General features: G+C 49.4%; 2 protein-coding genes across 7 annotated transcripts in view; both read right to left on the reverse strand.

Annotated features, from left to right (window-relative positions):
- Positions 1 to 13,628: 13,628 nt before the first annotated feature.
- LOC310712661 (zinc finger and BTB domain-containing protein 26-like) lies at positions 13,629 to 18,398 on the reverse strand. 2 transcript variants are annotated; one of them, XM_083515943.1, is made up of 3 exons: positions 18,220 to 18,390; positions 15,501 to 15,625; positions 13,629 to 15,386 (listed from the first exon to the last, which is right to left on the reverse strand). In XM_083515943.1, the coding sequence occupies exons 2-3, from the start codon at positions 15,612 to 15,614 to the stop codon at positions 14,433 to 14,435; spliced, it is 1,068 nt and encodes a 355-aa protein (XP_083372069.1). In that variant the 5' UTR covers positions 15,615 to 15,625; positions 18,220 to 18,390; the 3' UTR covers positions 13,629 to 14,432. The 2 variants fall into 2 exon arrangements, with proteins under 2 accessions (XP_083372069.1, XP_083372068.1); XM_083515942.1 differs by having other exon boundaries at positions 13,629 to 15,625; positions 18,220 to 18,398.
- Positions 18,399 to 24,272: 5,874 nt separating this feature from the next.
- LIPE (lipase E, hormone sensitive type) overlaps positions 24,273 to 27,639 on the reverse strand; it is a 120,069-nt gene continuing 116,702 nt past the window's right edge. For all 5 annotated transcript variants that reach the window (XM_083515805.1, XM_083515802.1, XM_083515801.1 and 2 more), the window contains 2 exons: positions 26,827 to 27,212; positions 24,273 to 25,634 (listed from right to left, as the gene is read on the reverse strand). In XM_083515805.1, coding sequence (XP_083371931.1) covers positions 25,116 to 25,634; positions 26,827 to 27,212 — 905 coding nt within the window. In that variant the 3' untranslated portion in view covers positions 24,273 to 25,115. The remainder of the gene's footprint in view (positions 25,635 to 26,826; positions 27,213 to 27,639) is intronic.

A 27,639-nucleotide genomic window follows, 5' to 3' on the forward strand; every position in this document is an offset into this window, starting at 1 on the left:
GGAATAACCACTGATGGAGAATGTGATGGCCTTAGGATATTTGGTTTTGTTTACACATGTCTACAACCTCCTCACAGGATGGAGGGGCGCACAGCAGGAGCACCCCAGCAGTTTTTGCTTCCCCATTAGAGTTCAAGGGAAGCCCCAAACACATCTGAGTCCAGCACAGAGCAAAACATACCTCTGTCTTCCCAGCTTGCAGAATCAGACTGGTTTGCCCTGTTTTATCTTGCAGACTCTAACCTCAGTCATAGGATCACAGGTCTGAAAGGGACCCACAGGTATCATCTAGACTGACCCCTGCCAAACCTATAACAATGTAAAAATAAATTGCACTAGTCTGGCATCCTGTACTCATCAGTGGCCAACCCAATGTCTATAGGAAGCCAGCAAACAGGAGCTGACAGCAAGAGTGCTCTTGTGATTCCCAGAAATTGGATAGCAGAGAAGTGCCTTGCCTCCAACAGTGGAAACAGAAGCCACTGAAGTCAGATCCCAGTTTAGTTCAGGACCGTGGATATTTTTCTAATCCAAAATTTTCCAGAAAACCCACTTTCATTTTAATTTAGTAGTGGATTTATCTTTCATTTTAATTTAGTACAGTGGTACCTTGGCTTAAGTACTTAATTCGTTCCGGAGGTCCGTACTTAACCTGAAACTGTTCTTAACCTGAAGCACCACTTAAGCTAATGGGGCCTCCTGCTGCCACCGCGCCGCCGGAGCACGATTTCTGTTCTCATCCTGAAGCAAAGTTCTTAACCTGAAGTACTATTTCTGGGTTAGCGGAGTCTGTAACCTGAAGCGTATGTAACCTGAAGCGTATGTAACCTGAGGTACCACTGTAGTGGATTTATCGCTCACTTTACTCCCATCATGGAAGTCACATTTCCATGGTGGGTCTCCCGTTCTGGCACCGAGAAGAGCCAAACCTACTTTGTTTCGACAAGCTGGACATTTCAAACAAGCTGAAATCACTGGCTAACTCTCGAGTCAAAAAGAGCTCAGTGGATGTGCTGCAATCTAACCCTCAAAACACAACCCTCTTGTGTTTTGAAACCTCTCTGGGACAAAGGCCAAGGGATGGGATGAAAAGTGCCAACACCGCCCAAGTCTTCAACTATGGCAGGCGAATATCTGGCAGGCTGAAGACCGGGGTTCTATTCCTGGCTCGGAAGCAGATAATCCATTTGGTAGGCTCAACTGGCAAGCACACACTCCAAGGTTGTACTGCTTCAAGTTTACAACTATGTGTGGGAGTTACACATTTGACTCAAGGCCTGCACAGTGTAGTATTTGTCATCAAAGCTTGCCTGAGGCCCCGGGCAGGAGTCCTTGGTTGGGAGGCACAGAGTGTTGTGTTGAACGTTCGTTTTGGCTGCAAAACGACAATAGTCTCCATGTCTCAATTCTCCAGAGGAACGCTTAGCCTGGGTGAGTGTCTGGAACCCCCTGGGATCTTGCAGAGAATGGAGGTAGCACACGACTTTTGTAGCACTATTAATACAGTGCCTTAAAAATAACCATATAAGCTCCAGCTGCTGAAATTCCATCTTCTGTGTGACTCCTAAAGGTGCAGGGCCCTGTTTTCTGTGCACGAGATCTGTGGCATCACCTTGCAGGCTGTCCAACAAATCACACCCTGATCCTTTATGAGCCCTGCTATCAATTTTCAGTAACCTGCAGGACGGCACATTTCAAAAGAGTTCATTTTAATGATTCTGACTGCAGTCAGCTTAGAAACTGTGGCCTGCTGGAAGCCACCTGCAGGCGATATCTCAGGTTGGTTTGCACGAATTTCACAAGTTGTTTCTGCCAAAAAGCTAACACGCCAAAGTAGAATAGCAAAGGATATGATAAAATATGATTGCTCTGTTGAAATACGGTTTCATCTTATTGCACATGTAAGCAAGAAATCCATCCTTGCAGTATGCTTTTTTGGAAGGACCATTTATATATGTCCTTAATTATTACCTGAGAAGAAAACATAATATATGGCATATACTGCACTTTACTTGTCTCCTTGACTGAAAGATGCCTCCCATAATCTCGTTCACCTCGACTTTCCAGTTTCTTACTCTAGTTATCTGTTTATGGTTTTTTATCCTAACTGAAAACTCAAACAAACATCATTTTAAATACCCAACCCAGCCCAGCCTTCAAGCCACCCAATCTTTTCTAAAGAGTGTACATCAACTACCATCAACCACAAAACACAAAGCATGCATTTGTTCTTAAGAAGAGACACACCATTCTCATGGGATAGACACTTCCCAATTTTGTTACTCGTATTTTGATATCAAATGATAGCAATACTGAACATCCCGGTTAAGTGGGATAAATGCAGCCTTAATGTCCCTATCAAGTGAGTGAGGCTTCAGGACAGAAGCAGATGTACTCCTGGGCCCCCGTTGGTCCTCACACCGTTCATTTTTAGACCCATAGCTCACCCCATCTCCTAGGGCTCAAGGGCAGGTAACTAAGGCAACACGGATTAAGTATGACGGATTAAGACTTCCCACTGCTTCTTGAGAAAACACTGAACCACCAGATGACGAGGCGGCCGAACTAGGAGTTGTCTTTTGATATTGGCAGAGAGGTGCGTCCTCATTCAGCGGTTGTGGACAGGTACAGCTGGATTGAGACTGGGGGAGCCAAGCGCCCAAGTTCACTTTAAAGATAAAAGAATATAAGGAAGAGCAGTGCGGGAGAAGGGAAGAACTTGAAGTTGCCCACTCACTGTTAGTAACAGGACAGCAGATGGAGCAAGAAACACACAGGTCAGCATTTTTCCCACTATGGTGAGAAAAATGCAAGCATTGGTATTGAATTTGGCATCTATCTGTCTCAGGAGACAATGGAGAAGTCAAACTGTTGGAGAGTTACAGCACCTGCAGATACCGATTTGGGTGAGACATGTTTTTTCGCAGCTGGGGCAGATGAAGGCATACAGTTGTGCTGCTGCACATGTACCGTGGAGTTTCTTCTTCTCTGCGCTCCTCCCAGCGGTCATTCCTCCTCTGGTCACTGCTGTGGACGCACGACCTGTCGGACTGTCTCCAGGGACTGCAGTCATCTACAAGGGATTCCCACCCAGCAGAGTTGATGCTGCCAGCCTTCACATCTCATTTGCAGACGTCTTTATAGATGGGACGCGGGTGGCGCTGTGGGTTAAACCACAGAGCCTAGGACTTGCCGATCAGAAGGTCGGCGGTTCGAATCCCCGCAACGGGGTGAGCTCCCGTTGCTCGGTCCTTGCTCCTGCCAACCTAGCAGTTTGAAAGCACGTCAAAGGGCAAGTAGATAAATAGGTGCTGCTCCAGCAGGAAGGTAAACGGCGTTTCCGTGCGCTGCTCTGGTTTGCCAGAAGCGGCTTAGTCATGCTGGCCACACGACCCGGAAACTGTACGCCGGCTCCCTCGGCCAATAAAGCGAGATGAGCGCCAAACCCCAGAGTCGGTCATGACTGGATTTAATGGTTAGGGGCCCCTTTACCTTTACGTTATAACACAGAGTTGGTCTGCCAATTGGCCTGTTGCCGGAGGCCAGCTCCCTGTAGAGCGCGTCTGTCAGGGCCTCAGGGACAGAGGCACAGGGGAGAGAGGAAATGGAGAGCGAAGGGGAAGAATCGGAGAGCAGCGTAGGGGGGTATAGCAGTGACCCGAGAGATTCCATGAGCTTCTCCAGTGAATCAGAAGATTCCCAGAAGGAGGCGCCGATGGTCAGGGCAAGGGGGGCCAGCGGGGACTCCCAAAGCAGCAGCTGGAGATCAGGGCCAGCTTCCCCACCAGAGCGTAGTGGGGGGGAAGAGTCCCATATGTCAGGGCCAGCGTCTCCTCCAGCAGGGAGAGGAGTCGAGACTGACCACGCCTCTATCGGAGAGTGGGGGAACGGAGGGGAGGTCAAGTCCAGCTAGCCTCCCCGAAGGGGGAAGCAGTGACAGGAACAGTGTAACGGTCAGGAGGAAGGTTGCCAGCAGGGCGCGCGCGCCAAGTTCAAATGTACAGGCGCGCGGGACAGCAGAAAGCCCGGATTGGGAACCAGGTCCTAAAGCCCGCCGGAGGCAGGGGGAAGACTCAGGGGACTCAGCGTCAGAAGAGTCTAGGAAGGGCAAGACCCCAACTGACAGGCGGACCCAGAGGAGGAAAGAGCAGAGGAAGAGGTGGAGCAAGGCTAGAGTCTTAAACTGGTGTCTGGGGGGAGGAGACTCAGACGGAGCTTCAGCGGTCTAGAGTTTCAGACGTAGAGCTGCACGCTGCGGCTGTGTAAACGAAAATGAACTTCAATAAAGACCTTTGTATATAACAACGAACTGGCGTTGGTCCTTTGTGAGCTGGGACCTAGGGCAGCTCTGACAGCGTCCTTGGGAGATCCTGCCACCTTAGGTTCTGTGGACATGACCAAGCCAGTGTAGACTTCACTGAGCAGGAGTGTGGACATGCTGGGAATGTGGGCCTGGGAGAGCACATCTTTGAGACTCTAACCTGCCATGCGATGCCCAAATCTTCCTGACGGGGCCCATGTGGAAGGTGTTGAGGCGTCGCTGGTGGAGGGTGTAAGCTGCCTACGTCTCACTCTCGTAAAGCAGCGCGCTCAATTAAATCATAGAATTTTAGAGTTGGAAACCCCCTTAAATGCTAGCAGTATATCTCTTACATTTACATCTCCCCTTTCTTCCAAGGTGCTCCAGGTTGGCATACAGGGATATTCTCCCTCTCCCATATAATCTACGAAGCTAGCTTGTGAGGCAGGTTATATGTAGAAATCAGCATATTCAAATATAATGCAAATCCTCCCTTTTTGATGATGCTTTGCTTCTTTTTTGGTGGTGGGCTGATGTGGAAGCAGCCACCCTAATTGGAGCTCTGCATCTTGTCCCCTCTTTAGTTCTTCATTCAGATACCATGTCAGTGGGACTCAGCTCAACTCCAAATTTCCAAAGGTTTAATAGCCAGGCATTGAGAAACAGGTTTCTCTCCAGTGCAAAATATACCATTTTGGCCATACGAAGCAGCTGCACTGCATAATCTGAAATCAGTTTCCAGGCTTTTTTGGAGACTTTTCAAGGGCTGCACCTTCTGGATAAAAGGTTGCTTCATTTCTAGTCGTAAAAATATTGCTGTCCCGGGCGGTTTCTGGAGCCGCTGATTTTGAAGCAAGATTACAAATGGAATCATTATCAGTGGATCTGGGTTGTTCCAATGTGGGTGTTCTTTGATGTGGCGACTGCATCAGCTTCGTGTGGCTATCTTCAAAAGCAAGCTTTCAAAATTTAAAATACCACAATGAAGGAGAACAAATTGCTTCCAAAGCAAGCAAAAACAATTCTTTTAAAAATTAAACTGAATTAGTTTTCAGGCTTGCGCCCAATGGTTTCATCAAAACTTACCAGTCTAGGCGTGTCAGCAGGTTTACTGGGCTGGCATTAAATGAATGTGTGGCCAATGTAAAACTTGAGCCCTGATGGTATTCTCCTACCCTGAAGTGATTGGAAATATATCTGACTGGGCAGAAACCGTACTGTACAAACAGCAGAATTATGTATTAATAAAGTATTTTATGCCGCTTAATGTAATAAAACATTTCTAAGCACTTTATAAAAAAAACTACACAAAATTCAACACCATTTACTAAAAACTAGAAGACAACAAAACACAACTGCATCTCGCAGATAAAACTCCTTTACAGGAAATGAGAATGGGGTGGGTGCTCCTGGCGTTTTGTCTACGGGTGACAAAACTCTGCATTTTTAGTGTTATCTTTCAAATAACCAAGGCAGGCCACTGGTGGATCTTTGAATGATTTGCAGTTGGTTGCAAATTATTTCAACAGCAGCAGCGGCAGCAAACTGGCATTTCCCACATTGTCGAGTAGGCTGCTGAAACGAAGAAACCTAACCAGGCAGAAGGGCTGGGAGCTCAGCTCTGTTCTGGGTCAGAAAGCAGATTCCTAGGCTCAGGGCAAGCAGTGCAATGTTCTTTAATGCTGACCGTACGACTTTTGCGCTTGGCTCTGGTTGGTAGATCTTGGAAGGTCTAGTAGTGGAAGATGAAGTAGAAATCTGAAATCTGCCCACCTCTGATTTAGAGGGTGGGCCCGCCCAGATCAAAGGGGGAAAGATTTGTGGTTAATCCAAATGGGATAGCGGCAGAGATGGGGAACTACCTGTGGCTGCCGTTCTGCCTGTGACAGAAGAGAGCCAGCTTCTGCCACAGTAAATCACACTGAGGAAGTTGGAGTTAACCCTTTATTAGCAAAACAGGATCTGCACAGGAGTGTCACGCCTAATGAGCACAGCAGCTAATCTCGGGCAGATCAGTCTAGAGTTGCCAAGTTGAAGCAGTTGCCAAGAATAAAGGTACCCCTTCCCATAGCTTGCTAAGTGCCCTCCTCTCCAGGGCTTTCCCCAAGCAATTTGAGACTGTGCCTGCACAAAGCTAACTTCTCCTCCGCCGTTTTCATGCCTCTCCTGGTTGTGGGAGACCAGTTTGTCACAACATAAAATCATAGAATCCTAGAGTTGGAAGAGACCACAAGGGCCATCGAGTCCAACCCCCTGCCAAGCTGGAAACACCATCAGAGCACTCCTGACAAATGGTTGTCAAGCCTCTGCTTAAAGACCTCCAAAGGAGGAGACTCCACCACACTCCTTGGCAGCAAATTCCACTGTCAAACAGCTCTTACTGTCAGGAAGTTCTTCCTAATGTTTAGGTGGAATCTTCTTTCTTGTAGTTTGGATCCATTGCTCCGTGTCCGCTTCTCTGGAGCAGCAGAAAACAACCTTTCTCCCTCCTCTATGTGACATCCTTTTATATATTTGAACATGGCTATCATATCACCCCTTAACCTCCTCTTCTCCAGGCTAAACATGCCCAGCTCCCTTAGCTGTTCCTCATAAGGCATCGTTTCCAGGCCTTTGACCATTTTGGTTGCCCTCCTCTGGACACGTTCCAGTTTGTCAGTGTCCTTCTTGAATTGTGGTGCCCAGAACTGGACACAGTACTCCAGTACAACAGGAGGGGGATAAACTTTACTACTGCAATTTTCCAGGCTAATGGCCGGCAAACATTTTCTTGCCCTGGAATCAAATAACATGGACCACTAAATATGTTCCGTGAGTTTTTCAAAAACTGGTTTTTATGTGAAAGCTCAGACGTAATGTGGAAGATTGGGAAACGGAATGAACTGCCTTGTGAAGGCACCCTAGTCCTTGTATGCATTAGTGTTTCTGCACATAGTTAATCTAACTCAGTCCTGTTGATCCACTCCTGGGTTTCAAACAGGTTTTTTATCAGGTCTCCTCAAAATTATCACCAGTGAATCTTCATCTGGGCAAATCATGTTTTCTACTGCCATATAACAGCCAATTCAATTCAAGTCAGCCGAGTTGCAACATCCCTGCATTGTTGAGCTCTGGTTTAGAGCCACACTTTCTGATGAGTAATCATTCTTTGTGACAGCTGCCACCTAGGCAGGTGTCAAAACTGTCACCACTTTATCTGCTTCCTGTGCTTTTCTTCTGGCTGCTCTTCCCCTCTTCCTCCTCCCAGGTGCTCCAGGCTGTTTCCTGCTTCCAGCTGTTTCCCTTCACCTGCTCATAAATGCTTTCCACTCACAGTGGAGAAAAGAACCCAGTACTAGAGGTAGAATAAGGATGGGCAGTGTTCATTTCCACCTCCAGGAAGTGGTGAAAAGGAAGAATGGAAGGAATCGTACGGGTGGAAGGGACCTCGGGGGGTCATCTAGTCCAACCCCCAGCAATGCAGGGATCTCAACTAGATCATACATGAATGGTGACAACTTCCATACAAGAGCTCCCCAAACGAGATAGGACTCTATCTGCTCTAAATCTGTAATTAGTTTCCAAGAACAGCACTTGGGTATAAAGGATCCAACTTTGATTGAGTAGGTACGAGATTAGCTCCAGGGTCCTCCGAGGCCTGCAGTGTAATGAATTATATAGAGAATGACTAACTGCAGCCACATACCCATTTCTCAGAATGAAGCAGCAAACCCAAAGATCCTAAATTCTGACTCCTCCTCTTAGCATCAGCAGAAATGTCTCGGGTTTCCGCCTGCACTGCTCTAACCACTATTCTCCACTGCCTAGTGGACACAAACCAATTCAGGCTGGATCCACCCACCCACCCTGCAGAAAATCTGGTTTGTACCACTCCAGACTAAAATGCTGATAGTGGGAATTTGTGGTTGAATATCCCATTTTAAAAGCATCCTTCCCCGAGTCCTTACACATGGAAAATCAGACGTCAGAGAGGATTCTGTCCTCGTCTTCTGTGTGTCACAAGGAAAACTAAGCTGGCTCAGATCAGAGCTATCTAGTTAAGCATCCTGGTTGCAATTGTGCCTCCATCAAGCCCACAAGCAGGTCATGAAAGGAACAACAGTCCTCCTCTGCTGATTGTCTCCCACAATTGGTATTCTGAGATACACTGCTCCTGGAATTGGAGGTTTCATTTGGCCATTGTGGCCAACAGCCATTGATAGGTCTGTCCTCTATAAATCATCCCGATCTTGCTTGAAAGCTCTTGAAGCTTGGGCCATCACAACTTGTGGTAGCGCACCCCATAGATGTACCCTTGTTAAGATTATCAATGAGAGAGTGCAATCATGTGATCTTCCACCTTCTGTCTCAAGTAGAACAGGGCAGAGTACAGTTTTGCCACCTCACTGTGCTGTTTCTATACCGATCAGCTCTCAGGCCTTCCCAGTGTGGCACAGGCAGCCTCTTGCACTGACACCTCAGCTCCACAGCAGGAGACAAGGATGCAAGGCAGCTCCCATAACGAAAAATTAATCCTGGCGACTTATGGCTTCAAAGAGACGCTTTCAGTGCCAGTGCAGTCTGTGGCTGGCTTTCCGTTTCCCTCTGCATGGGGGCCATTTCGCACAGACGGCTCCCCATGCCGATGTGTGGAGCTTTGAGTCCACTGCAGAACATATGATTAGTCCTCCGTGCCCCTGGCAATGCACAACAATCATTTCGCTGCCTCATATGCTCCTTTCATGCCTGCTGGCTCTCCCACCCACCCTCCCTCCCACTTCAAAGACTCAAACAAGATTCTATATAATGAACTTGGGTGTTGTCAGTACCTGGAGGGCCAATAGTACAAAGCTGGCAAGAAAGGGACAGTGTGATAATACCTACCAAGAGCTCCACTGACACCCCAGTCACACCTGGAGAGACCACTCTCTCTCTTACACACAAACGTACTTCCCCACAATTCCCAGGTCCTCATGGCAAACCATGTAGTATAGCAGCTTAGCATCAGGTAAAGCCAAAGTATTCCATTTCCTGTCTACCAGCTGCATAACGCAGGAACCTGTATGCATACAGAAGTTAGCATATTGTCTGGGAAACACTCAATAGAATCACAGAATTGTAGAAGGGACCATGAGGGTCATCTAGCCCAACCCCCTGTAATGCAAGAATCTTTTGCCCACAACCAGGATTAAGAGGCTCATGCTGTACCGACTGAGCTATCTCAGACCTGTTAGAAACCCGTTTGGCACATTTATTTACTATTTCCAAAGATATTTATATATCAGCATTCACAGAAAAGTATCAGAGCCGTTTACTACAATTGGATAGAAACCCATAAAATAAAAACCACAAGGAAATGTTAAAATAAGAAACTGGCTAACTATTGTGGAATTATGTGTTCTTAACTGGCTGCACAAGTCTGACGGAATAGAAAGGCATTTAAAAGTTGAAACAGAAGGCATCTGTGGTATCTAAGTGGCTATAATAAAAAAATAATAATAATAATTTAAAAAATTTAAAAAATTGCATAGCTTTGTGAAAGGCCCCATCAAACTTGGGATTGAGATTCATTGTGGTATAATGGTTCAAGTGTTGAATTGGGAGCTGGGAGACCCAGGTTCAAATTCCTACTTAGCCATGAAGCTCACCAGTCTAGTCACAGCCTCTCAGTCTAACTTACCCTGCTGGGTTGTTGAGTGCATAAAATGGACAGCCATGTTTGCCACCTTGACCTCCTTGGAGGAAACGTGAGGTGCGCTTTAAAAATAAATATTTGCCACACCAAACATCGAGAAGACTGCTGCATAGATTAGACAGGTCACATCGGTGATGGCTTCATTTCCACAGCCCTTGTTGTGTGACATTGTGGAATTCCCTTAAAATGGGAAATGCTACATGTACGAAGACATGGCATGGATTCCGAAACTGTTACATGGGGCTCTTTTAGAAAGTGATGAATGCAAAGAAGTTAAAAAAGCAACCACTGCAAGCCAAGTATGGGCAAGTGTTTGTGAGCCACATATGGATTAATCAGTGAGCTGATCCAACTACACGTTTTTGTTTTGAGCTTGGATTTAAAGCAGCCTCCTTCAACCTTGGGTCCCCAGATGTCGGACGACGTCCATCGTCCTGAATTACTGGGGAAGAAGGCTGGGGAAGATGGGAGGTGCAGTCCAACAACATCTGGAGACCCAAGGTGGAAGAACAGAGAATGCACCTGAAGAACGTTTTTGGAATCCGTTCAAAGTCATTGGGTCAATAAAGTTGGTAGAGCACTCAGTGATCTCTCTAGTCGATGCAGCAAAGACACATCTGATGGCTGTCCAAATCTTGCAGCCACTTAAGAGCTATTCCAATGCAAACTAACTTGGGCATGCACTACCAGTGTCTGCAGAGTCTATGGGATTTTCATCTTCCCTACGCAAAGAACTTCCACTTACATTGTATAGCTAGCAGGCTCTAGATTCTTGTATTGGCAGATTCTCTGGGGCCCTGCAACACCAAGAAGAGCCAAAGCAAGAACTGCTTCACTGACGTGGCTCCATTCAACTTGCTGGCTATTGCACCAGTAGCAAAGGGATCCCCAAAGCACTTAGGAAAGGGCAGGAAGGGGTGGCACACATGTGTACCAGCTGCTACCCAGGGAGCCTGTTACATCAGTTCAGCAGCTACGGAGAATGGTTGCATTGAGAACTCCAGGGTTTTATAAACACATTTCAATTTCATGGAAGAAACAAAATAAAAATTCATTCCAGTAGCACCTTAGAGACCAACTAAGTTTGTTATTGGTATAAGCTTTTGTGTGCATGCACACTTCTTCAGATATCTGAGCGTGCTGGGGGCACCAGCAGCGGAAGACTGGCTCGCCCAGTTGTTGCAGCCACAAGGTTAAGTAGGCCAGGAGTAACAGCTGGCAGATGGAGGCAGCAGGTGCGATTTGAGGATTTCATCCTGTCTCCTGCTCTGCGGTCTCTCCTCATTCCACATCAACAGCAGCACAAGCAATAGAAGCTCCACAAGCTTTAAAGTGGAAATATATTTATGGGTGGGTGGGTGTGGATGTGTTGCGAGTCTAACCCTGGCAAGAGAGGATTGCTGGGCTAGAGTTCTAGCACTGGCTGGGGCATCTATAAAATCAGATTACATTGCAGGTAGCCTCGAGGCAGGGGATGGTAACAATTCTCAGGCACATCCCTCACCTAAATCACATTGGTGAAGGAGCCAAGGCTGGAGACAGTCCTGGATAATTGATGGTTTTAATCTTTTCAAAAAAGGGGTATAGGCTATCACTTGTTTTTTTATCCCAGCATCCCTAAATGTAACGTGATATCTGAACAGCATCTAGGACAACCTAATTAAATTAAGTATGTTTCCTCATCTTATGTTCCCTCTAAAGACAAAGACGAATGCAGACTTAACCAATCTGATGACTCAAAACCTTGCTTGCTATTTTGTGCCTTTTACTTTGACCCAAGTTAATGAACTACTGTGGATATTGCAGGTAGGTAGCCATGTTGGTCTGCCGTAGTTGAAACAAAATAAAATTCATTCCAGTAGCACCTTAGAGACCAACTAAGTTTGCTATTGGTAAGAGCTTTTGTGTGCATGCACATTTCTTCAGATATTTTTATTATTGGGTAACTTTACTTTCTAGGATTACCCCCCCCCTCCATCACTCTGGTTCTAGAAACTGGGGCTTTCAGGATCTTCCATTCTATTTCCTTGACCCAAGAGATCAGGACACAAACCTGAAGCCATGATCTCTTGCATGAAATTAACTCCACATTATTATTCCTGGGGCATCTTGAGTCATTTCCAAATTTGGTTTCCAAATTCGTTTGTTGACAGGGTAAGTCAGGCTGTCAGTGCTTAAGGACAAAAGAGCACATGTCCTCGCGACAGCAGATGTGAGGCAACAGGAAAAATAAGTCACATGAGAGGCAATGGGTTACACAAGTGCTGGGAAGGAAAAGTTTGTCCTAGAACTAAGGTTCTCAGAACTTGAGCAATAATTCCTCAGTAAGATACAGGAAGCTGAAAGCGTTTCTCAAGCATCATCTTTTTGTCCACCTCTCCAGAATGCATCTTAATTGGGTTAAGAATAAAAAATGAGCTTTGTACTGATTTAGCACACTAGGGCTGCTGGGTTTTCTTGATATTAATGTGGTCAATGGTGCTACTCAGAGGTGTGCGTTTGTAATTATAACCTGCATGGCAGCACACCTGTGAACTTTTGACAATTCAGCACACCTGAGGCATCTTAACAATTTAACTAATTAGCAGGGGGCGCTTACCTACTGCACTGAATGCAGTGATGTGATAGGGCAATTATTTGAAAACTGTATTTAAGTTGATCAAGTGGTGTAGTGCGTAGTTATAGAGTACTGTTAGGCAATGCTGTTGAGGAATGGTGGTGAGAAGGGGTGTTTTGCAGCTGCTTGATTATTATTTTAAAATAAAGACAAGCAAAGATATTGCGGGCAAGCTTTAATTCCATCATCCCAGTCGCTGCGCTAACTCAGTTGGAGCAGATGTCCAACAAGGGCCTATTGGGATCACGGGTGATTCCTACCCCAGAGAAAACAGAGGATGAAAGAGAATGTTGTAAATAATCCTATGAAAGCTAGTAGCCTACAAAATAATAAACAAACAAACAAATGAAGTAGTAGTCGTCGTCTGCTGGGGGCTGCCTCCATCTCTCCTACAGTGGGTCACCTCATTTCAATGCTGGGCACAGAGGAAGAGGGCTCCTCTCTTTTGGGAAGCCCACCTGGTTTCTATGCTCACCCCTCCTCTGCCAAACCACTTGCTTGCCAGCATACAATTTCTGGTTGCTTACACCAGCCAGGCTAGTGCTTAAATGCAAGGCTGATGTATAAACCTGAGAGGTGAGACTAGAGGTCCATCTAGACCAGTATCTATTTTCCATCAGCGACCAGCAAGATGCCTCCAAAAAGTCCACCAACACTGCCTTACGCAGACCAAAAATTCCAATAGTCTCCCTTGCTGTTACACCCCAGCAACTGGTACCCAGTGGCATACTTCCTCTGAACAAGAAGAAATCTTCATATAGGCGTCAAGGCTGATAGCTTACATGGAGTTGTAGACACTCTCAAAGATCTAAAGAAGGCAGGTCATGCAGGACGTCCCTTTGAAGAAGCCATGTTGATAGTAAGCAAGACTGACTTCTTCAGTGTGCTCCATACATCTATCCTTAACAACGTATTCCCTCAATTTACCAGAGGCAGACCTTAGGCCAAGTGGCTTGTTAATTTCTTGCTTGCCCCCTTTCAAAAAAACCAGCAGCAAAACGTTGACCACTTTCCAATCATCTTGGTAAGGAGACCGATTTTAGTGACATGTGGTATATTTTATTATAAGATTAGCAATCATTTCAAGAATTATCGGGTGTCTGCCACCCGAACCCAATGACGTTAATTTTAATCCATCAATCAACTGTAAACTTCCATCTCCTGTCATCCCTATTTGATTAAGTTCTTCTGGTGTTGAGTCAGATGGCTAATTCTGCAGCGGCCACACCGGGGCCAGAGCAAACACTGACACGTGTGAGGTAGGAAATCTAAATCGCAATCCCATTACACACTAATCCACCATGATGGTCTTCTGCACACGCACACACACTGAAAGGGAGCTATAGCAAAGCACCATCACATTCTTGCAGGGCTCCCCTTCATTTCACTGGGGCTTGCCCAGTGGATTGTGCCCCATGAGCCAGCTCTCTCGTGTCCCCACTGCTGCCGTTAAGAGCACCCAAAATCCACTGTCTGAGGCAGCGGCTTCCCCTCACGTGAACCCATTTACAAAACGGGCCTAGACATCCTCACTCAACAACCTCTCCTTGCTGTGGGGCGATTTTGTCTCCTATCCAGATGACGGTTCACTCCTTGTCCTCTGTGCTCTTCTACAGTAAACACTCTATAGCCACAGCACTTCCCTTACTACTTGAAAAGCAACGAGTGTGGCCTGTGACACCCCTGCGTCGACTGCTTCTGTCTGCAGGCTGCCCCTTACCCAGTTCACGTAGCCCATATTTCACTGAAAGGAATTTTGGACTGACTGAAGACTCTGCCCGGCCTCACAGAAGACTATCTACCGCTCAGTTTGCAGCCTCCCCTCCCGCCCTCCTCTCGCATCAATCAAAGTCAATGGTGACCTCTTCAATCTCTTCGTGGCTGTTCTGGACGGTGCTCTTGCCGTGCATCTCCTTGAGGTGGCGCCGCAGGCCCGGTTTGTGGGTGAAGTGCATTTCGCAGTAGTTGCACTTGTGGGGCTTGATGCCGCTGTGGAGGTTGAGGTGGTCCTGCAGGGTGGCGTTCTGGGTGAAGCACTTGCGGCAGACGGGGCACTGGAAGGGCTTGAAGCCGGTGTGCACGCGGATGTGGCGCGTCAGGTTGCTCTTCTGCGAGAAGACTTTGCCGCAGCGGAGGCACAGGAAGAGCTTGTGCTCCTGCACGTGGCTCACAAAGTTCCCCAGCTGCTGGAACACACTGTTGCAGCGGGGGCACCGGTACGGGCGCTCCAGCCCCGGCACTTTCCACGATGCCACCCCGCCACCCGCCCGCCAGTCCCTGTACGCCATGGCCGTGCCGTGCCGGTGACGATGCAGCGGGTAGTTCCTCCACTGAGGGGCAGGGGCAGGAGCTGCTGGAGGGAAAGTGAGTCCTTCGCTGCTTGCTTCGTCGTCATAGCAACCCTGCAGGTAGCTGCGCGTGATCTCCACAGCGGAGTTGATGAGGGAGAGGGAGATTGCAGGAGAAGAGGGGCCGTGGGAGTCGCGTGGGGTGAACTCAGGCACTTCCACTTTGACATCCTCAGAATCTGTCTCTCCCATAGGTGAAGGAGGTTGCTTCTCCTCCCCTTCTTCTTCCCCATCCTGCTGGGAATAGCTCCCCTCCGCCTGCTCCTCCCGCAGCAGGGTGTCTGCCTTGGGGACTAAGTAGTGGGAGACTGCCTGCGCACAGCGCTCCACCACGTGGCCCATCTGCAAGAAGGAAGCAGCTGTTAGGTAGTTGACCAGTTCCTTGATGGGCACCTCGAGGCATCCTGTGTAGCAAGAGAGAAGAAGCTGGCGCCCAATCTCCGGACTCTGGAAGAGGGAGACGGACACCTCCTGGGAGTCATTGAGAAGGAACTGGTCGCGCAAGAAAGGGGAGCAAGCGGCAAAGACCACACGGTGCCCGGGAACCCGCAGGTCGTTCACCTGCACTGTCACGTCACAGAAGCGCCTCTGCTGCCGCAGCTGGTCCATCCGGTGCAGCACCCCATCGCCGTAGCCAGGAAATCGAAACTGCAGCCGTTCGCAGGCTGGGGCCATTTTTGATGTGCCTGGGAAGGGGGGACAAGACATGGGAGGAGGGAACAACTGAGTTATATGCAACACACTAAAAGGGAATCCAGACACCTGGATATCCATGTAGGTGAACTTGGAGGCACCTGATCCTTGTTTCAGTCTAGGAGCAACTAGGGTGAAGAGAAGTTTCAGTTTGACTGGGTGGAGGGGAATAAAAAGACTTGCCCATAAGAAAACTCACAAAGGTGCTATTTCCATGTTGAAAATAATGTCACTACAACTGCATCAAGCAGCTGTGCAATCTCATCAAGTATTGAAGTAGTTATAAGATACTTTAATACCAAGGGTGAAATTTCATGTCTTCATTCATGTGCCCAAAGAGATTTTACAGATTTAACGAATACTTTACTGCCTTGTAAAAAAGTTTAGCAAGTTTACAACTCTCTTTCTTTTGTCATAAAATGGTCAAGAACACAACAGCAAGGCAGTTAACTAGGGTTCACCATGGGATCATATTTCTTGGGTGCTTTAAATGTTTCCAGGCGCAATTCAGAGTTAGTTTTAACTTAGAGCTCTAATCAACCTTCTCCTATATAAGGCTGTTCAGCAGCTACAATATTCATTGTAGTTCCTTCTCTGGAACTCCCCCCACCCCTGAGATTAAGCAGATGGCTGGGGGGCAGGTAGTGTTCTTTCATGGCATTTGGCTTGTGGAATTCCTTTTCCGGAATACTTGCCTGGAATAGTTTTTACTATTTTTACTAGGCCAAGGTGGTGGTTAACCTGTGGCCCTCCGGATGATGCAGGACAAAATCTCCCATCATCCCTGGCATTGGCCCTGCTGGTTGATGAGAGTTGGGTTCCTACAACACCTAGAGGTTAGCCACTTCCACAAGTTGCATCAAACACAGTGGGACTTAATTTTGCGTAAACATACAAAGGATTGTACTGCAAGTTCATCCTGTTTACTGGAGCTTCTAATAAACTACAATAACCTTGACGGTTAACCAGAGATGGCCAGAAGGAGAAAATTGAGAGTATCCCACCCAGAATTTCTAAATATTTCCAAACTTGGAAAACTTTGGTTACTTTAAAATATGGTCTGTTAACAAAAAGGATTACTAATCATTACCTGATCCTGGTTTGTTTCAACAAACTACTGTTTAAATTCACAACACGGAACTCTGGAGACTTTTTTGTCTGTGTTTGGTTTCAAATAAACCAATCTTCTATTTCCAGTCTCCCAGTGGACAGCATACTACTACTGTACTGTGATCTGTTTTAACTGTTTTTAACTTTAAATCACTGTAACCTGTCCTGGGACCTGCTGGTGATGGGCAGGTAATAAATGTACAGTGGTGCCTCGCAAGACGAAAAGAATCCGTTCTGTGATTCTCTTCGTCTAGCGGTTTTTTGTCTTGCGAAGCAAGCCCATTGACGGATTAGCGGATTAGAGCTATTAGCGGCTTATCGGATCAGCTGATAAACGGCTTAGAAAAAAGGGGGGGGGAGGGAAAAAAACCCACAGGAACTTGCAAGACATTTTCGTCTTGCGAAGCACCTCCAAAACGGAAAACCCTTTCGTCTAGCGGGTTTTCCGTCTTGCGGGGCACCACTGTAATAATAGTAGTAACAATGATGGAAGCATATAGTTTAACGTCACAAACAAATTGGCCCATTGTATCTAACTAGCCTTGTAAGCTGCCACAAGAGCTGTTTTAGCCAACTTTTAAAATAAACCTACAAAAGTGAGTAGCCTGCAAGTGATGCTACTAGCCCACTCATTTACTTTCACACACTTTTTTGCTGCTCGTGGCTACGTAAGGATCATTTACATAGGAAAGCTAATAAATTACATAAGCAGAAGCAATAATTTCAAGTCAAGTAACAATAACATCTATAAAGCTGGGTACTGTACCTGTAAGCTCCGATTCGGCACAACCCCTCTGAGCTAACTGCATCCCCCCAAAAAAACATTTACATCAAAATGGTAATATTTTGTGAACTTGACAGCTGAAGAACCGCTATAGCGAAAATCCAACAGGCACAGACAGAAAATGATTGCCGAATAACATGTCATCCCTGCAATTGCCACCAGATCACCTCTTTGTGCATCGAATGCTAGGACCCTTTTATGAATGAAATTATTTATTTTCCCTCACTTTGGAGGGATATCGACTGGGAAAGGAATGCAAAAAAAGAGACTATTTATCCTAATGCTTAGAATGCATGGGAACGCTTATTAGTTTTAAATGGGCATTTAACGCATCGTTTGTTTAAGGCTGTTTTCTCCAAGAACACAATGAAAACCTCAGCGAAACATTGAGCCTCCCACCGGCGCGCATGTGCCTCCTTACTACTATTCTCGAAAGCGTTCTACTCCGCTTGCGTAAAGCGCCTTACTGCCCCCGCCCTCGCCCATCTGCGCCTCTTCGAACTTCGAAGCTGCGCGCGCAGCGACCCCTGCCGGGCGCCCTGATCTCCCCGCTGCGCTGTTCGCGTAGCTCCTCGCTCTCTCCCCATTCAACCGAGCTATTCACAGACGCCTGCTACGCTCTTCCCGCACCGTACGCCCCTGCGTCCCTGGTCGCAGACGGACGCAAGTTACGTGAGATGCGCCGCTCCTCACCCGTAACCGCGGCCCGCTCGCCGGCCCCACCACCGGCGCCTTGTCGTCTCTCTTCGGGCGTGGGGAAGGGACCGCTGCCGCTTCTTAGGGCCTCCGAGGCGGTCGCTTCACACCGGCTCCGTCAAGGCCACTCGCGGCAACCCGGCCGCGCCGCCATCTTGGAATCCGCCCTCTCGGAGGGTCCGGGACTTTTTCCCCCAGGCGGGCAAGGGCAGGGATTGCTCCGCGGAGCGACCCGCCGCTGGGGCTCGTTGCGAGGGGACGGGGGGAGTGAAGGGGTCGTGCGAGCAGAAGCGGAACCGTATCCCTCCGCCTGGAAAGAGTCCGATGCCTGGGGACAACGAGGCATCGCCCCACCTCACACTGAACCCCACAGGAGCCTCTGGCCCGTTGGCAGGAGCCTCCTGAAAGCAGCCAGCCCCACCTCCATGCCACCTTCCACACCACTGCCTCCTTCCACAGAAATTCCCTCACACTGTCATTTATGAAATTCCTATGCCGCCCTTCTTCCGGGGGTCCCAGGGCGGCTTACAATACAGTGGTACCTCGGTTTACGGACGCTTCAGGTTACAGACTCTGCCAACCTAGAAATAGTACCTCAGGTTAAGAACTTTGCTTCAGGATGAGAATAGAAATCGCGCGGCGGAGGCAACAGGAGACCCCATTAGCTAAAGTGGTGCTTCAGGTTAAGAACAGTTTCAGGTTAAGAACGGATCTCCAGAATGAATTAAGTTCTTAACCCAAGGTACCACTGTATATAAAACACAGCAGCAACGTGCAAAAGCAGTGCCCCCAATGTGTCTTCTCCACCTCCCCATTTGGCACTTCTATTTCCCCTTCCTACAGCCAGGGACAGACTTGGGTAACAGGGCATCCTGAGTGAGGACAATATTTGGCGCCCCGACTCACTTTTGAGTAGATATGCATCATGCATATAGATTAAGGTTATCAAATTTCTTTCAATGAATCCGGGGATACTTTAAATGAATAAATACTACACGTTCGGGACGTTGATGTTGCAGCAATGGCGGCGGCAGAAGGGTGGCCACCACTTTGACCTCAACCGCCACGTTTCCCCTTCCTACGAGGCTTCTGTCTCCTTTCTCCATGAGCCTGGGCAGCCCCTGAGTTGGATCTTCGGTGGTGGTGGTGGGGAAGCGGTGCACAGTGGGTCAGGCATGGAAGGCGGAGAAGGAGGGTTGAGAGCAGCGGCAGCGCGGCTTGGGCACCGCGATGCCTCCCCATCGGAGCAGCCCCAATCCCATTCCTACTTGCATGCAAGCAGAAGGGGGCAGGGATCTCTCAGGCAGCGCAATGCCTCCCTTCCCATCAGAGCAGCCTCCAATCCCATCCCTACCTGCGTGCAAGCGGGAGGGGGCAGGGATCCCTCAGCTGCAAAGGGAGGCTTCCCCTTGCCTAACTGAGACATCCTTGCCCCTCCTGCTGCACGCAAGCTGATATATACTCAGAGTCGCAAAGTGATTTCATGCTCTTTAGTCAGCTCATAGTGGTGAGGAGGAATGAATGAAAGTCCCCTCAAAGTATCTGCTTTATATACATTATTTACACAATGGGCTGCACATGATTGGCTAATTCTGGAATTCTACTGTAAGCCAATCAGGTTGTGGATTCACTTATATCTGGAGCATGATTGGGTGGTCCTGCCAACCAATCATACTGCTGCATTGTTCTAGGACCAATCAGACTGCTTCAGTTTGGATCCTATTGAACTCAGTACATAACACAAGCTTTGATAGGCAGTGTGAAGCCTCCCTTCACAGCTGAGAGATCCCTGCCTGCTCCTGCTTGCACACAAGTAGGAGATGGGAGGCTGCTCCGATAGGCAGTATGACGCCTCCCTTCACAGCTTAGTTGCTGGGGTCAGGGAAGGTGGAGGCAGCCCGGAAGCTGCATCTTCAGCCCCTGCACCACCATCATATGGGGACTTCCGAGCAGCTCCTGAAGCCAGCCAGAGCCAACTGCTCCAGGCTGCTGAGACTGCCGCTGCTGCATTTCCCAGGGACATTAGATGAAATCCGGGGACATTCCGGGGATGGAATTTGTCCAGGGACTTATTCGCAAAACTGGGAACTGTCCCCGGGAAACGGTGATGTCTGGTAACCCTAAATAGGTGGCATTACTACTACTGCTGCTATTTTGCACCTCTTCAGTTTGACGCCCTCTGTAGGGAACCACCTGCACCGCCCTAAATCTGTTGCAACATGTTTTTGTTTTGTTTTTAAAGGATTTTAAAAAACAACAACTTTGAAACGATCGAAGGACAGCAATGACAACATCAAATCAGATTTCTTTAAAGGAAAATGCAAAAGAATAAAACGCTACAAGTTACGTGCTAAGAAATAGTACTGTACAGTTAATATATGGGGAGACAAAAAGATCAAAACTAGATCCCGTCTCAGGAAAAGCAGGGGAAGACTTTGGTAATCTCTCCATCATATAGCGCCCTGCAGAATGCCAAAATTTGGTGCTCCCAAATGGATTTTCTCTGTTATGGGTCTTCTCCATTTGGTGCCCCCTCAACTGTGCGGAGGAAATCTAGCACTGCTGTGTCAATGGTTCTTTGAAATACCATTTCCTTGCCTTTCCCTTTGCTCCATGTCCTGCACTAGCTGCCAAACAGCTGGACCCAACTTTTGCTTGCCAGGAGTACAGGACCTCTACCAGCAAATATATGCAGCAGCCTGGAAAGCTTAGTTGGTTAGAGTGTGGTGCTGATAATGTCAAGGATGTAGCTTCAATCCCTGTACGGGACAGCTGCATTTTCCTGCATTGCAGGGGGTTGGGCTAATAGGTGATGCTCAGGATCCCTTCCAACTCTCCAATTCTATGACTCTATTTAATTTAAGGAGAGGGGGATATTAAAAACACTAACGAGGCTCTCAGAATGAAAAGCAGGTTGTGTAGGCGGGGAGAGTTTTGTAATTAGCAAAATACAAAGACTAATCTTCCCATTAAATTGAGGTTTTTGCTTTGCCTTGCCTACTAAAGTATAATAACCTTGCTTGTAGAAGACTTTTCTGAGCACAACAGAAGATCCCAACAGGCAGAGAGGAAGGAAGGGAGGAAAGAAAGGACATTGCAACACACCGATCTTGAGCTAACATGACCTCTGACGGGGAGGAGAGAATTAATCATCAGAGCCCAGTGTCCTTATGCCAACACATTGGTTATTATTTTAATCCTGGATTCGATATAACTAGGACAAAAGCCGTTCAGAACCCTGCAATCTATTTTTGTTGCAATGCAAGAGGACGGACACCTGGCAAGCTGAGCAGTATATATATGTGTATGCACAACATGTGTTAACACCAGTCAAATCCCTTACAGGGACTTCTGCACTCGTAAGATGTTTATAGACCCCTAACACATTTTGAGCTTTGTTATTTGTTATTACAGGCAGCGGCTGCGTTCCAGGAGAAAATAATGTGGCATTATTTGGGGCTAGGGGAAAAACGGTCTGCCCTCTTGACTTGAAGTCTTGTTGTTGTTGTTTAGTCGTGTCCGACTCTTCGTGACCCCATGGACCAGAGCACGCCAGGCACTCATGTCTTCCATTGTCTCCTGCAGTTTGGTCAAACTCATGCTGGTAGCTTCGAGAACACTGTCCAACCATCTCGTCCTCTGTCGTCCCCTTCTCCTTGTGCCTTCCATCTTTCCCAACATCAGGGTCTTTTCCAGGGAGTCTTCTCTTCTCATGAGGTGGCCAAAGTATTGGAGCCTCAGCTTCACAATCTGTCCTTCCAGTAAGCACTCAGGGCTGATTTCCTTCAGAATGGAGAGGTTGGATCTTCTTGCAGTCCATGGGACTCTCAAGAGTCTCCTCCAGCACCATAATTCCAAAGCCTCAATTCTTCGGCGATCAGCCTTCTTTATGGTCCAGCTCTCACTTCCATACATCACTACTGGGAAAACCATTACTTGAACTATACAGACCTTTGTTGGCAAGGTGATGTCTCTGCTTTTTAAGATGCTAGAAGTCTGCCCATTGTCAAATACCTAACTGCACTGCTGCACAGAACTGAGAGAATGACAGGTGATTGTGGCTGCATTGTTGAGTTAAGACTATTTCCCTAGGGCTTGAGAGATGAGGCTCAAATTGCCACTCAACTGCAAAGGTTGCGGGTGACCTTTGGCCAATGACAACATTTTGGGTTAACCTACTACAGGTAGGTTGTACTGCATGGCAGCTGGCCCTAGGATTTTATAGGCCTCCCCCCCCCCATCCTTCCTCCCATTCTGTCTCCCCACTGAGATCTCTTTCTAGCCTATCCTTACAACTGTTTGCAGGGCAGGTGTAAAACACAAGACTTGGGTCACATTCACACATACATCTAAAGTACATAGCTCCCCCCCGAGAATTCTGGGAACTGTTGTTTATGAAGCATTGCTCCCATGATTCTTTGGGGGCAGCCATGACAGTTGAAGTGCTATAATCTGCCTGATTCCCAGCAAAGGCTGGTTGTTAGGAGAGCCAAAGATGCCCTCTGGACCTCTGGTGGGGCTCAGCCAGCAGCACTCCAGCACAAAATATGAAGAAGTGGTCTGGTTTTTATAGAGGACCCAACCCAAGGGACCCAGAAGTTGCTGCAGACTTGAGCACAGTATGTTCTGTGGTTGAGAACTGGCTCAATTCTGCAGTACCTTGTGAAAACCCATCCCCTTTTCTCAATCGCTAGAACTGGGTGTGTTCCTGCACCTCCCCTTGCCCCAAAAGCCTGTCGATTCCCCCCCCCACCTCCCCTGCTCCAGTTGCTCTCACAGCCCACTCTTGCAAAAGAAACCTTCGAATTGCTACATGCCATGCAGCGGCACGGCGGTTGCAGCCCTTCTGCAAGGCAGAAGTCGCTTGTGCAATTCCTTAGGGCTGCAAACCCTCCACGCTGTTCCAGTTGGGAGAAATGCATGTGGCAGATGCCAGCTTCGATCCCTGCCACATCTCCCCGCCCCTAGGGAAGACCTTTGCTTGAAAGGCGAAGGAGAGCTTTAGCCTAGAAGGAAGCATAGGCCTGACTCAGTCGGAAAGGGCCTTTTTACAGTCTATACCACCCTTGTAAGTTGCATCACTGCTGGGTGAGTGATCCTTTCAGGCAACTAGGCATGGAAGCTTTATAAATCCAGTTCTTCCCCCTCCTCTCCATCTTTCAGGCCACACAGATATGCCCAAACCCAAGGGGAAGGGTTGTAGCTTAGTGGCAGAGAATCCACTTTGCAAGAAGATGATCCCCAAAATCTCCAGGTTGGAATGGGAACAATACCCCCTGCCTGAAACCTTGCAGTGCTGTGGCTAGTCAGTGGAGATGACAGTGGGCTAGATGCTTCTAGGGGGATGTGGGTAGCGCTGTGGGTTATAGCACAGAGCCTAGGGCTTGCTGATCAAAAGGTCAGTGGTTCGAATCCCCGTGCCCACCTAGCAGTTCGAAAGCACCTCAAAGTGCAAGTAGATAAATAGGTACCGCTCTGGCGGGAAGGTAAACGGTGTTTCTGTGCGCTGCTCTGGTTCGCCAGAAGCGGCTTAGTCATGCTGGCCATATGACCCGGAAGCTGTATGCCGGCTCCCTCAGCCAGTAAAGCAAGATGAGCGCCGCAACCCCAGAGTCCGCCACGACTGGACCTAATGGTCAGGGGTCCCTTTACCTTTAGATGCTTCTAGACAAAATGCTATAGGCTAGTTGCTTTTTGTAGAAACGTAGGGTTAGGAGGAACTCTCAAGGGCCAATTAGCCCACCCCACCCCCAAAATGCAGGAATCTCATATCCCAGGTGCCATGCAGACTAACTTTTGGCCCCCCAGCTGCTGCTGCACTACAACTCCCAGTACCCCTGGACCATGGGGCCCACTCACTGGGGCTGATGGGAGTTGTAGTTCAGTGACAACAGGAGGCGCAAAGGTTCCTCACTCTCCGTACGCACTACCTGTGCTACTGCTGCCTTGATTAGCGCAATATTGCTGTGGCCAAGGGCGCCTCTCTCAGCCTTGCCAGGACTGCTTGAAGGGACACGGACACACACATCCAAAGGACAGAGGACGAGTCGTTCAAAATCGAACCAGCTTTTATTTACAAAAATAGTTCCCCCGCCCCCCGCCGCATTCCTTGCAGGTGGGGTGGGAACACCACAGCCCTTTTTCAGGAGGGTAGAAGCACCCAGATCTTCTCTCCCTCCCCCCCCCCCCGGTTTGGTTTGTAGCAGCAGCAACAACAACAGTGAAAGGCAAGTGGGGGGAGCTTGTTAAGTTTGGAGGACAGGAAGGTCACAGTGTGGTGGATTGCGTCCCCCAAGAACAAAAGTGAATACTGAGAAGTGGCAGCCGGTACGCCCCATCGAGGGTTGGGACTGGGCAGTGGCTGATTTTATGCTTATTGTGCAAGGGAGAGGAGGGGGCTGGGCAGCCCTGCAAGAACTGGGAAGCTGCCCTGCTCCCCCGTTTCCTCCCGAGAAGGAGAAGGGAGGTCAGTGCTTGTGCTCATCTGTGCCAAGTCGCACCCCCAGCACAGATCGTCCTTGGGGGTGCTCTGGCGGCAGTGGGGTGTTATGTGCATAGGAAGGCATGTGGGGGGGGGGGCTGCTGGTGTGCGAAGAAAGGAGCGGGATTGTGGAAGGGGCCGCTGGGCGAGAAGGAGGCGCATAAACTCCAGGACTGCCAGGACCCATCGGCAGCGGGGTTCTGCCCTTTTAAAAAACACTCCAACATGTATAAAAACGGAGAATACGGGGCAACCGGCCCCCGGGTTTTGGAAGCAACGGGACATTTGCCTCCCGCAACCCACCAATGGCAGGAGTGGGCAGATAGAAAAAAGCACCAAGAGGGATTTCCACTGCAAAATGAAGCCACGCCACACCTTCTCAAACAGAGCGGTTCCAGTGATGCAGGAGGGCTCAGGCCCCCACCCCCCTGCCCACCGTGCCGTCGGAGGGGCCGGGACCCGAGGCGGGTGTGGACCTGTCTGTGGCCCCGCTTTGCTGGCCTTCGGGGGACCTGCTGCCCTCCTGGTGCTCCCGGGCTGCTCTGGCCTGGCCGTCGGGCGTTGCACCGCTCCCCACCGCCGCGCCGTTTGGCCTCTCCTGTTCGGCGGCCGTCGCCGCGCTGTTCTCCTGGGCGGGGGTGTGGCTGGCGGCAGCCTCGGTGCTGTGGAAGGTCCTCTCCAGCTTCCGGTGCTTCCGGTGGGAGGCAGTGGCCGCGGGCTGCTGCGTGGCCGGATCCTGGGGGACCAGGATGTCCCGGATGAGCTCTGTGCATAGGGCAGAGGCCTGGCGCGTTTCGCGGCACAGCTGGGAGAGGCTCAGGAAGCCGTGGGGGAGGTCCTGCACCACCCGCAGAGTCACCGGCTGCCCCAGCGCTCGGAGCCGCCGGGCAAACATCACCGAGTCGTCCAGCATGGGGTCGAGGGCGCAAGCCTAGGGAGAGGCAGGGAAGGGAGGCAGAGTGAATGCGCGGCTCTGGGCTGCCACCTGTAAACCAGGGGGTGGAGAACCTGCGACAACCCTGCCCAATTGCCGTGTGGGTGGGGTGGGAGATGTGGGGGTCCAGAGGAGGGTGGGGCAAAGGACAGGGTGAGAGATAGGAGACTCCTGCAGAGGGTTTGCCTGGCCATCTGATGAATGGAAGGATATTCCCATCATGCCAAGGGGCGACTCTCCCCCTGAGGCATCCGGTAGGCTGTTTTCTGGAGAAGAGATGCTGAAATGCCCAACATAGCCGCTCCCTTGCTTCTTTCCCCATCCCACACCGCCCCAGAGAACTCCCTGGCACCTCTTCCCTTAAGACAGCTTTTGCCAACTTGGTGAATTTTAGGTGTTTGGGACCCCAACTCCCATCGGCCCCTAGCCGGGACTGGAGCCAATGGGAGTCCCTGGCAAAGGCTTCCTTAACACGTGCTGCTGAAACCTGTTCCCCCACACCCTGCCAACCAACTGTGCAGTTTTGTGAAGCCCGAGGGAGGTCGGCCTGCTAACTTTTGTATCCTGTTGTCATGGACTGGCTGGATGCAGAAGAGCGGTGAGAGGCATCATTCGGGGAACCCCCCCCCCCAGGGCACCCCCAGGGGAAGAAGATTCAGAGCCCGGGGACTGGTGGTGGGACGACAATGAGTGGTCAGAGGGGGAAGAAGGAGAAGACTGGGAAAAGAAGGTGTCCGAAGCTGGAGAGGTAACAGAGTTTAGTGAGCAGGGAGAGGCTGTGGCAGAGAGCAGTCCAGAATCAGAGGCAGGAGAGGAAGGGGGCCAGGAGGCAGAGATGAGACCAGCCACTGAAGAATCCAGGGAGTCCCCAACTCCTGCTGCAACCAGCTCCCCAATCCTTCCAGATTGCGAGGGAAGGACCTGGGGGATGAGGAGGCTTAGAGAGCCTTTGCAACTGCCTCATTGGGACAAGACCTACTAGGGAGAATTACCGGGCTCACTAGGCCTGAACTGTTTTGTTTCTTTGAATGAAGTCTGAACTTCGCTGACACCTTGTGAGTTATTGTTGACTTGACCCTAGCACCCGCCTCTGAAACTTGTTGACTTCCCGAAACCCGCGAGCCCCAAGCTAGCCCAGCCACTGGACAGGGGGCCAAGATGGGTGCCGTTACCCCGCAGCCTCACTCACCACGATGTGGATGGGCGGCAGCCCCTTCAGCATCGCGTCCGGCGCCAGCAGCGGCGACATGAACGGGTTCTTGACGATGGGCGACAGCTCCAGGGGCATGCAGGTGGCCGGCTGGTCGGAGCGCAGAGGCTGGAAGCCGTCGGGGAAGGTCAGGGTGCCGTCGTAGCTGGGGGGCACCGCCTCGTGCTTGCCGTCGCTCATGAAGAAGCTGGCTGCCGGAGGGTCCGGGTCTGGGGCCGGGGTGGGGCTTTGGGCAGGGCTTTGGGCTGGAGAGGCATCCGAGGCACAGGAAAGGTTCTGATAGGTCTGGCTCTTGCGGGATTCTTTGTTGCTGGCGAGTGACTTGGATTTGAGGCCCACCTCGGAGATGCTCTTCCTCACAGGCTCTGTGTGGGGAGTGACTGGTTAGTGAGTGCCTCACAGTGCAGTTTCGACCACAGTGAGACCCGTCGTTGCCCCTCTCGGCACAAATCCCAGCGTTCACTGTTTCCCTAGAGCCAATGTTCACACAATAACTCTTCCCTCCCTCTCTGTGCACACACAGTAGCAGCTTCTGGGTTTGGGGAGAGGTGGTTATTGGGTTGTTGTTTTTATTTTGGTTATATATTTTGTGGTTTTATATTTTGATTTTGTTCTGTGAACCTCCTTGAGACCCTGAGGTATAAGGCGGTACAGTGGTACCTTGGGTTACAGACGCTTCAGTTTACAGACGCTTCAGGTTACAGACTCTACTAACACAGAAATAGTACTTTGGGTTAAGAACTTTGCTTCAGGATGACAACACAAATCGCGTGGCGGCAGCAGGAGGCCCCA

Source organism: Podarcis liolepis (assembly GCF_965112155.1).
Source record: "Podarcis liolepis genome assembly, chromosome: 7".
NCBI lineage: Eukaryota > Metazoa > Chordata > Lepidosauria > Squamata > Lacertidae > Podarcis > Podarcis liolepis.